General features: G+C 48.4%; 1 protein-coding gene across 1 annotated transcript; it reads left to right on the top strand.

The window, feature by feature from the left end:
- Positions 1–1,265: 1,265 nt before the first annotated feature.
- On the top strand, positions 1,266–9,856 carry LOC115332712 (COMM domain-containing protein 8). Its single transcript, XM_029995131.4, has 5 exons — positions 1,266–1,423; positions 7,551–7,709; positions 7,984–8,118; positions 8,624–8,779; positions 9,697–9,856. The coding sequence occupies exons 1-5, from the start codon at positions 1,349–1,351 to the stop codon at positions 9,718–9,720; spliced, it is 549 nt and encodes a 182-aa protein (XP_029850991.2). The 5' UTR covers positions 1,266–1,348; the 3' UTR covers positions 9,721–9,856.
- Positions 9,857–11,584: the final 1,728 nt, after the last annotated feature.

Raw genomic sequence — 11,584 nt, forward strand, 5'->3', positions numbered from 1 at the left:
TTTGGCCTGACTTACATGGAGGAAGGACATTAAATAAATCAAGTATTGCCAGGGTTAATCTATGCAGATGACATTGTACTCTTATCAGAAAGTCGTGAGACAATGCAGGAACTGATTAGGATTTGCAGCTGGGAAGGGGACAGGTTAGGCCTAAATTTCAGTAGGGACGAGTCGGGTATAATAATTTTCAACAGCGAGGAGGGGAGCCCTTGGAGATACAGGACACGGTGATAAAACACGTAGAAAAGTACAAATATCTGGGAGCATGGTTAAGTGGGGGAAGAAAGTATCTGAAAGAACATAAAGATAATGTAATAAAGAAGGGGAAACGAGACTCGGCTATTATGAAACACAGGGCACTCTGGACCTGCGTATAATAGATACATAGTCGTTAGGGGTGTATGGAAGGGAGTCATGGTGCCAGGACTGCCATTTGGGAATTCGGTATTGTGTTTCAGGTGAGAAATCGAGGCAGGAGTGAGGGTAGATTGGCATTGGGGCACATGGGAATACACCGGAGTACAGGGGGATGTGGGTTGGGCATCTTTCGAGAGAAGAGAAGCGATCAGTTAAGTAAAATTTGAACAAAGACCAGCTGAAGTATAGGATACAAGGTGGGCAGTGAAAGTGTACAAGTATCTACATATGAAAAGTCTAAACGCTAAATGGACAAACTGAACCCGAAAGCTGAGATCTAAATACATTCGACGAGATGGGGCCGATTAGGGCATATCGGTAGAAAAGGGAGTAAAGAAAGCAGGAAATTGTGGGAAGAGAATGCAGGGGAAATCAGCTTTAACAACATACAGGGTACTAAAACAAGAAATAAGGAAGGAACAGTTGTATGGTAATTCATTGGGGAGCTCACTGCTGTTTGAAGCTAGAATGGGAACATATAGAGCTAAATTCCAGGAAATAAACACTATGCAACCGAAGCGGGGCGAAAAACAACGAGCCACTCGGATCGGGGCGTCCCGTCAGGGGCTGGAAAAGCGCTGTAGTCAGCGGCTGGTGCTACGTCCCAATCTCTGGCTGCTCTGGCTGCTGGAGCTTCAGTGGACTGTCCAAGTGGAGAGCGACCTGCAGCAGAACAGGCGTCTGCTACATAAACCACAGCTGCTAGAACACCACCAGGATCGCGACCAGCGACAACATGACAACATCACTCGTCTTCTATGACGCCATCGGGCGGAAATTGAGGGAGTACTTTTATTTGGGCACGGTAAACACAACAGTCGGGCCGTGTTCCAAAATTTACTCCAGGGTGAGGGTTTTGTACCTTGGCGTTTCATTCACGCACGCCAGTCGGCCAGCCATCCCAATTCAAATCCAAATCCAATCCGAATGAATGATGGCGGCGCCCGTTGAGGTTGACGGCGGTTTGTGTTTGCTATCAAAGTGCCCGGTGGAACGAATTGAAAACGTGAGTACTACCGCATTGAAAGAAAGGCCTGACTTTCTGGAGCGATATTTTGTGTCTGCCGTTACCTTGAACTGTAATTGTGGCCCGGTGTGTCTCTGCCGTTTAATGTAGCAGCACATCGGTGTCCTGCAGGGGCGTCGCTAGCTTTCCACTCCACGGTGTTCCTGTTGATAGATGCTGCGAGGACGTCGTTGCAACTGTTGTTGAGGCACAGTATTGCTGCCAATCGCTCAAGGACCCCGGCCCAAGTAATAATCGTAGACTCGTAGACAACAAGCGGCACTCAAGTCATACCGACTCGATTTTGCGCTTGAAGCTCCGAGTCTTCAGGCGCAAAATGTGTCCCCAGGGTCAACGCCCAGGGTTCGGTATCAGATTCCTCGATTCTCCGACCGTTCTGGGAGCCACTAACGCGTATGCCTCCGAGCCGCAAAGCAGGTGTCTCTTCTTTGCCACCAAGTAGATCCGAAGGTTCTATCTATGACGACCATCAAGGTCGTCGTGGATAAGTTTTCAATCCTTTTAAAGTAGCTCGACGTCCATTTTGGAGCAGCAGCATGAGGTTTTGGAGCGCGCACTTCGTTTTCATTCCACCAGTGCGAATATTATATGTTAAGTTTTACGGGTTGGCCATTCCATCAAAAGACAACTTTGACTTCCCACTCCTGTGCGACCTACTGCACGGTAAGCCCCTCAAATGACTCAAACACAACGTGTAAAAGCACCAAGCACGACAGCAATATGCCTTACCACTTTGTTAAAACACTGGGTGAGAAAATCTTGAAACAACCAAAAGTAGAAAAGTCACTATGCTGGCTGATGAAGGACAGATATATGAGCTGCTGTGAGTGATATTGAGCAGGATTTACCAACATGCTTGTTAGGAACAGAACGAAAAAGCGTTTAAGATAATATTGATTTGTGTTTCTGTGAGAAGCATTTAAGATAATATTGATTTGTGTTTCTGTGAGAAGCATTTAGGATAATATTGATTTGTGTTTCTAAGGAATTAATATTCTCGATTGATTGCTGTATGGTAATGCTAACTAATGACATTTGGAAATTAAAAACGGCATGATTCTATGCTTGTATATTGGAATGTGATAAAATTATGGTTGTTCTGTATGTCCACTAAAAAAACTTGTTGGAATCTTCTTTTTTTTTTTGTGTTTGACAGTTTTATAAAAATATTTTGTGGTATTCGAGACAAATTAACTCACCAAAACAACCAGGAAAAAAAAAAAAAAAAGAAAGAAAGAAGGACATAAGCCTTGAGGAGTCAAGATTCTTCTTCGGGGCTCGACTTGAGGTTCAGGAGACGTCAGAGTGGCTAACCAGAAAATCCTTGCTGTGGTTTGCCAATGTACCTGTGCCCTCTCTACTGGAACGTAACCCGTCAAAAGACAAAGAAAGAAACTGGGGGTCTTATGAAAAGAACAGTGATTTAAAAACGTTCATAAATGAAGAAAAACTCCCTCAGAAAAAAGTTAAAATCAAAGATGTTGTAGTTATTCCATTGGATGTAGCAAGATCCCGGAGGTCTAAGATTATCCTCCAAATGGAGAGGAACGCTCGAAATAACTAACATAACATCCCGAGAGATAGCCCGCTTAAAAGCGAAAGTAAATTGTATGAAAATATGAAGTGTGCTCACTTTCGGTGTCTGAATGAAGTTTAAAAAATGCTAGTTTTAGGTTTTGCGACCTGCTAAACTTATGATTGCAAAGAAGGGTGATGAACAAAAGACGGCTGTCCTTCCCGGTCAGCAATGTTCGCTTACTTCCCGTCGTGGCTAACTAACACCATTTCTACCGAGGTCACCATTGGCCAGAGCTCTGCAATTACTGTAGGTGGGCTACCTTTCTGTGTTTGTGAAAAATAGTAAATCCTGCCAAAAATAGGGAGTGGGTTATCTTTTGGAAGTGGAGTCATGTCTGGACGTTTTCGCCGAATGTGTAAAAGAAAGTTATTAAATAAAATGCGCACTGAAAGGGCGGTAGACGGCAAACATAATTTGACCCAATCTGTAAAAAAGAAAGAAAAAAAAAAAAGATGAGTTGGTTTAACGGGGCAGGCTATCGACGATAGCGTAAAATGACACCCCAGACTAGGGAACGAGCGTCGGGCTTTCCCCTTAGCACGCAGCTGCACTGTGGCGAAGCAAGAGGCGCAAAGTGGCGGTGTCGCGGTTCTCGCTTCACTGCAGTGCACCAGTGCGCTGCGAGAAGCGCACCCCATGAAACTGCCTATGCCTCCAGAACAGACCACAAACGTGAGAAATGTTTCTCCACTTCCCAGTACTGTCAGCACGGATATCAAATAGAGCAGTGCATTAATTGAGGCGGTAATCGAAAGTTTCGAAAATCCGGACACCGTCCGGCCCTATAGCGGGGCCTATTGTATTTTCGAACCAAATAATTGCGCAGATCATATCATCTCGACCAAAAGTAGTCGGATGTAGCAGGGTACGCATTTTGGTGCAACAGCTAGTCGCGTCACTGCATTTGGGTCGGCATGACTTTTGCGGCTCCGTCGCCTGCATTGCGTTCGCGTAGACGGAAACTCCGCAAACGCGAACCGGCCTCTAGCGGCCAGTTGGCACTCTTGACGCTTGATAGTGGGGTGCTCCGAAGCTCCCGATCGTGGTCTTTATTTTGCATTACGCAAGTATAACAGGTCAAAGGGACGACTCGCACTCGGCAGTCTAAAGCCTGGTTCAGACAGTTGCGTTTGACTGCGTCTGACTGCGTTGCGGCTGCGAGAAACCAGGACATCCCTGCTGCTTATATCGCGTGCCAAGATGATTCCTTGAATTGGAGTCCACGCTTCATACGAAGCACAGATGTGCCGGGGACTCGCTTTCGGTTCTCGACGCAACGCAGTCAGACGCACTCAAACGCAACTGTCTGAACTGGCCTTCACAAGCCGTACAATGGAGCTACGCTCTGGGATGGAACCCCTGGCAGATTAAAATCGCACGCTCGAGAAACTCGCGAACGAGAAGTGCAACTGCGCGAATATTCTAGAATTCTAAATATTCGCAGGCAGTGTTTGCTATCTGATTGGATTGGCACTTTAAAGGGGTACGGAAACCAAATTCTGGAGCTCATTTCTTTGTTTCAACACGACGCAGGTAGCAGCACAACCACAGAAACATAAATATTGCGCTAGAAAACGCAAGAAAACATATTTTAAAGTGAATTAAACGATAATCAAAAACCACCTGGTAGTTGGTTATGAAGCTTCAATGGAATGTCGTGACGACAACATGCCTCTGAAAGCAGCGCCGCAGCGGTATGTCCGCTCACTGGTATAGATTGCCTAGGCCTGAACGCAATACCGAGGCGTCTTGGTGGAAAGAGCCAAAACGAAGTGAGCCACCTTGGTTTCAGCTCTCGCGCGACGTGCAAACGCGTGCTTCGGTTGTTCTCAGGTTTGGTGCGCGTGCTGGCCCCGCGATATCTACAGCCCTTGGGTACTTCGACAAAGCGAGATTGTAACGCGTTGACGCCTCCAAGTGGCAAAACTCGTCACTACGGTACGCTTGGTCGTCCGAGGCATGATGACGTCAAGACGTCTGCCGGATCTCCCGAGATGCATCGCGCTCCTCCATGGCTGATTTTGAAGCGCTCGCCAAAATCGCGGCATTTAGAGCATAAAATATAGCCATCTGCTCAAAATACGACCGTGCGATTATTCATTACAGGCTTAGCTGATCACATTGAACTCATTTCTTGATGTTTTCTCTATATTTCAAGTTTCGATTCCGTATCCCTTTAAGGTCCTATTCGATTCATGCAGTGAAGCACTACAACCACAGCGCTGACTTCACGCTAAGCGCGTGCTCACGGGAGCGTTTACCAGATTTGTGTTGCACCATCAAAGCTGTTGCTCATGGCAGACGATAAGTAGCTGACGACATGTGAGCAGCCCTACATCTGCGCTTCGCTGCATGTGAGAACCGGCCGAAAATTCCAAATGTCTGGAGAATTCTCTCACGTGAAGCTTGACTGCTTTGCACCGGCGCTCCCGCCTGCTTCAAGCTTCACCGCTCGGTTCCGGTGCGTGCGCGTGAAGCTCCGCTTCTTTGCTCCGACATGCTCGGAGAAACGGCTCACGTGGTCACAATTGGTCCGGTGGACGAGCATATTTTGCTCGCTATGGCGGGTCTTTGGTTATGGATTCTAGCTGCGATTGAACCACGTGTTCACGTTCACGCGAAATGACTAGAAACTATTCGCAGTCAGTTTTAAAGCATGAAATGCTCTTTAATGCCCAACCCCCAAAAATGTTTGCCTGTCCGTGTATTTTCCGTTAAATATAGCGGGAAAATTGACGTGACGTATACAAGAAGGGAAGTTCATGTCACGTGACTTGTACGTCATTTGAGTTTCCCCGCTAAATCTGGCGGGAAATTGCGCGTCTAGTGTCCTAAACACCAATTCATTTTTCCCGCTAAATTTAGAGGGGAAATAAACTTCAAGTGACCCGAACACCAATCCGGTTTCCCCCGCTAATTTTAGCGGGTGTAATGATTCGGTCTCTAAATTTAGTAGAGAAATATACGACACGTGGTACACCAAATCCCCGTCCCTCTCCCCCCTCCTCCCGTTCTCCTACTGTGCCCCCTCTTCCTGGTCACGTAACACAGCCCTAAATTTAGAGGGGGCACCTCTCCGTCGCTCGTACAGTGGCCCCCTCCTTTCCGCCTCCCCGTCCCTGGTTGCATTAAAAATATAGGTTCTTCGCTCCCGGAAAGACTGTGTTCCATACTATTGAAACGACCTCTCCTAAATACGGCATTTCCCGCATTATATGATTTTGAAGATTAAGGTCGCTGCCAAGTTCTCTTTTAATATTCATATTCTACCCTGGGTGAAGGGTGCGGGCGAGAAGACATCTTTTCTCTCACAATGATTGATAGGAGGGAGGGTGGAATAATTCACGAAGCACCTTGCACATGATCTTCTCTCGGGGTAGATCGTTGTGCCTTCCAGCGCTTCCGTAGCACGTGTTCAGCGTCGGCGGTCATGTGTTCAAAAAGAACCGGGGCAGGCTGTCCGACGAAAACTTCGAGAATCAGCTGTTCCTTCGAGTGACTAAACCTTTTTGGTAAGAGCGTTTTTTTTCCTTTATTTTCGAACAGCTGTGTGACTGATTTTTATAACAATTTGTAACTTGAAAAAATCTCGGAAGTAACGAGATACTTTTATGCATATTTAGTACTCTACTCAGATCCTTTCTAAAGTTGGGCGTTTAGTACTCCACTTAGTTTCTTTTTAGCGTGGTATTTCCTAACCTAACCTCAATTGTACTTTTTTTTTTAGTATCTTGTAGAAGTCTGGCTGTGAGCAGTCACCTCAAATAAAGCGTCTAGGGAATACTAAAGTCGCTGGATCCTGGGAAAATAGCGCCATTGCCTTCCCTACCTGCTAGCCGAACACAAACACTAACATACAGATGACCGAAACCCCGCAAGGTGATTGGCTAATCGGTCTCCGTTGCTATGGCTATCGCCATTTCGGCCCCTCCAAATCTTCGAACCTTCGAGAGGGTCGTTCTGATCCATTCGCGCCGAGATCACCGTGGAGCATCATCGAACTGGAGACGTTCCTCGCCAATATAAGCGTCTTTGGCACTGTGTATGCAATCAACTTATCAATCATGCCCAACTCCACGGATCTCTTACAATTATCTTGTTTTTCTTGCGTATTTTAAAACAGTAAACTTACTTTTCAGTGCCTGCAAGCACCGACACAGCATGTGGTGGTGGTACGAAGATGTACATACGCTTGTTTCGCCGGTGCGAGGATAGCAAAATTTCGATGTACAAGAAATGTCTCTATGAAGTTACCTGTCACCAGCGAATTTAGGTCGGCTCACCAAGAATGGAGAGGTCAAGGACAAATAGCTCATTTTATGAGCCAAAATGGCTCACGATCCCACGATCCAGTTACTTTAGTGAATCCCACCTATCGAGGACGTCTAGTTCCTTCCCAAACAACAGTGAACACAAAGAGTTTCTGGCCATCTGCAGTATTGGCGCATATGACACGTGTTTTGCTCGAAGCGACGAGCACTCTCGTGGTCACCATTGGCTAGCTGATGGCTGGCGTTTGGTGCGCAGTACCTGGACGGCGTGGCGGACAGCGCGTGTGGCCTGAGGGGTCCCTCGTTCGACCGCTACTCCGACCTATGGACCCTGTCCGAATTCTGGCAGAGCAACGCTGCCTGGAAGGCCTGCTTCGAGTCCTGGAGTACGTCGGCCGGAACGCCTGAAAGCACCGTAAGCGACGGTCCCGGCCGTGTCCGAGTTAAAGAGCCATCAGCGGTTTCTTTCTTCTTTGCGCCGGCTGCGCTCATTTGGATGCTTGAGTACACACGGATGTTGTGTTGGCGTTGTGTCGGGCACTTTCGTTCCCCCCGGCTTGGATGCTCGCCCTCCCCGTACGGCAGCAGGCGGGCTTCACAGGTTCCTCGACAGTTGCAGTGCAGAGCAAGGCGCAGAGGGCCTATAGGACATGTCGGACGCCGTAGTGAGCCCGTCTCTCTGTCCACAGCTGGGGCGGATTCCGGCCTCGCACAGAGCGGCGGCCAAGGCGGTGCTGGAAAGGCGCTCCGACAGCGTTCTCCGCCACCTGCTGCTCGGGACCGTTTCGGGGCCGTTCCTGACCGACTTCGACTGGGCCGTCAAGGTGAGCACCTGCGCTCCGAGCTCGCGCGTCGGCTCGGTCGCCCCAAAGAACGCGCGAAAGAACTGCTCGAGTTGTGGACTCGGGTTCAGCGCGTGTGTTTCGAGCCAGAAAAAGCTCGAGTCATCGTCGAAGGCATCTCGCGCGGCAGCCCTGGGATATGTCGTTCGTCAGGAAACCTCTTTCTGTGCGCGACAAAAAAACTAGGCTGCCTCGTTGCGACTCGTCTGCTTGATCGAGCATGGCTACGTGGTGTTTACTTGAACGTCATCATCGTGCACTTGGTCATGCATTGTCCTACTTCGAAGCGACTGCCCTAAGACGAATCGCGGTATTCCTCCCGGTGGCAGAATCACCTGCCGAATCTCCCTGACTTCCCGGTTAATCCCCCTAGATGGATCTTGTCCCCAGTGAATTGCTACGGCGGCTAGCACGCGCGCATGCTTCCTTTTTACCTGGCAATGCTCCACAGTCTCTCGTGCCAATAGATTTGTCCGTTGGACTGCAGTTGGTGCTGGGCAGCGACCGGGTGAGCTCGCTGGGCGTGCCCCTGACGGCGCTGGAGTTGTGCTTGCGGGACCAGACGGGGCCCCGCCGCCTGTGTCTGGAGCTCGGATCGGCCGAGCTGCTCGCGCTCGTCGGCGCCCTCGAAGCGGCACACAAGGCGAGTGAGGCCCGCGACGGGCTGCCCACGGCCTTCGCTGCCGCTCTTTCCTGCTTTCGGGCTTTGCCCACACATTCGTTAGTCTACCTGGTCAAGTCTCTTTGTCGGGCCACAATTAGCCGTTTATCGGGGCTCTAAGGGAATGGGGATCCCTCATGCGCGTGTACTTGGGAAACGTCCCGACAGAAGAACGGGTGCCGAACAAAGCGCGGACAGTTGAGTCTGGCTTTCCGCTCTACTTAAAGGTTTTCTTCTCGCAAACATTGCCGTCTTCTTTCTTATTCAGGCGCGTCCTTGAACTACAAAATGAAAATTAGGCTTTGTGTGCCTCATTATCTACAGCCGTTGATGAGACGAAGCACGAGACATCTCAATCAGAACTCGTTTACACCAGTCCTTGCTCGCACGAATCGTTTCAAGTTTTCCTCCTGCCCTTGCATCGTCACTGAAGGGAACCCTCCAAAATTTTTGAGAGACGCCTTTGCGATGCTTATTATTCTTGAATATTGGTATAATTGACATATAAGCGAATTTCCAAGTAAGAAAGTATGAAGAATTTACACTGCATGATTCGCTTTGTATAAAGATTATTAAAAACTAAACCTTTTGTATCTGTGTGTTTGTGCATGCAAATATAATTCCTCCCAACCTCTTCTCCTGCTAATTTGGTTCCCAAATGCCTCTTTTTGTATGAACATTTTTTTTTTTTTTTCACCCTTGCTTGGGCCAACCATTGGTCTGCGGTGTGTTCTAAATAAAAGTCGGGGCTTTTCGGTTGTCCCCAATTTTGATAGAACCAGCTCGGGGCTTAATGCTTGGGTTTTACAGAAAACACGGTGCCGCTGAGCCCTACTTTTAACTTCGGGGTGGGGCGGCGTCGTATTTCGTCGTTGAACGAGAACCTTTTTCTTTTGCAGGCTATGCTGCAGTTGCAGGTCTGACGTTGCCCGTTGCTCGTGTAGGGGACTTCCAGGGACAGCTCTTCAGTGCCGCTGGAACCTTGGGGAGCTAGGGGTGCTCCCGAGGCCAATAAAGCCGCTGTCGAAATTTCGCTCACGCCACGCGAAACAAAACTCATGTTCCATTCCCGCCCGTATCGATGTGGGTGAGGTCGTGCCGACAAGCCATTGTCCACGCCTCGCTGGAGGGGGGCCCCGCGCCATGCTGGTGGTCGCAGTGGGCTCCTGTCACGATCGCCCGTGATCGCGGACAGGGGGCCCGTGATCGCGGACAAGGGGGCCGGAGCACCCGCCGAGAAAAGAGACGACCTGCAGCCTGGTGATGGTGAACGATGACTGACACTGCGAGAGGCTGTGCTCGACGGCGTTTATTTCGGCAAAGTGGAACAAAGTGGAAAGTTGGGCCAGTTGGTTCATGGTTCTTTAAATAATTAAAAGCGCCGAAAAAAAAAACAAGGACAAAGAAGTCCTTGTGTCGTTCCACTTCTTTGTCCTTGTCTTTTTCGGCGCTTTTAATTATTTAAAGACGTTTATTTGGCGCGGATGATCAATGTTGCCTGCCGGGCCATCGAAGGTTAGGCCGGGGGGTGCCACATGTTTGTCACAGCCCCTACCAAGGCGTGGCATGTCGTTAGCTCACATGCGAAGGTACCTTGTTTTAGACACCTGAAACAACGTGCCGAGCTTACGATGACGACGTCCAGCCGGCGCGTGCAGCGGATGTTTCCGGCGTCGGTGCGATCGCCCTGTCGATATACGGCGGCGAGGGTCCGCCGACGTCCCGTCTGGAAGGTTATGACGCGATGGACTGTCGTGTCGGCAAAACAAACTTTATTACGCAGTTTGAAATCACTGAAATTCAGATATGTGATTACTGCGCCAAAGTGCTTACCGTGGTACATATCCTGCTACATTTGGGCGAAATGTGACGAACTTGCACCAAAACGGTTTCTCTTATTTATTAGTGCCGGGTGTTTCCACGTCAGATTGGGCAATTATGGTCCGGCTTATATTTTTTTTATATATATTTATGTAAAAATATATGTTAAATCGTGTTCTTGGGGGAGCATTCAGGTATGTGCACGAACGCCGTAGCTAAATTTTCTTCCGGAGATACAAAACTTCCGAACTTCGAGGCACGGAGATTGCCAACGTTCCGCTATGGTACTTCGCACACACTTTTTTCTACTTTTAGAGCGCAGCTCTTAGAGGCCAGTTTCAAGGTTGAGCGGCGTCGGCGTAACCGCGCTAAATTTAGCGGGAAAATTGACGTCACGTGGCCTTAACACCTACTAAATTTAGCGGGAAAATTGACATCACGTGACCTTAACACCTACTAAATTTAGCGGGAAAATTGACGTCACGTGGCCTTAACACCTACTAAATTTAGCGGGAAAATTGACGTCACGTGGCCTTAACACCTACTAAATTTAGCGGGAAAATTGACGTCACGTGGCCTTAACACCTACTAAATTTAGCGAAAAAATTGACGTCACGTGACCTTAACACCTACTAAATTTAGCAAGAAAATTGACATCACGTGACCTTAACACCTACTAAATTTAGCGGGAAAATTGACATCACGTGACCTTAACACCTACTAAATTTAGCGGGAAAATTGACGTCACGTGGCCTTAACACCTACTAAATTTAGCGAAAAAATTGACGTCACGTGACCTCAACACCAATTCAATTCCCTGCTACGTGATCTCAACACAAATTTAATTCCCCGCTAAATTTAGTTGTGGAATTCAATTTCTCCGCTAGATTTAGCGGACAAATTCAGTTTCTCCGCTAGATGTAGCGAAAAAGGGTAAAAGGCAAAGAAAAGGAGAGAAGACGAGAA

The sequence above is a fragment of the Ixodes scapularis genome, unplaced genomic scaffold (genome assembly GCF_016920785.2).
Source record: "Ixodes scapularis isolate PalLabHiFi unplaced genomic scaffold, ASM1692078v2 PGA_scaffold5__190_contigs__length_132052651, whole genome shotgun sequence".
Classification (NCBI taxonomy): domain Eukaryota; kingdom Metazoa; phylum Arthropoda; class Arachnida; order Ixodida; family Ixodidae; genus Ixodes; species Ixodes scapularis.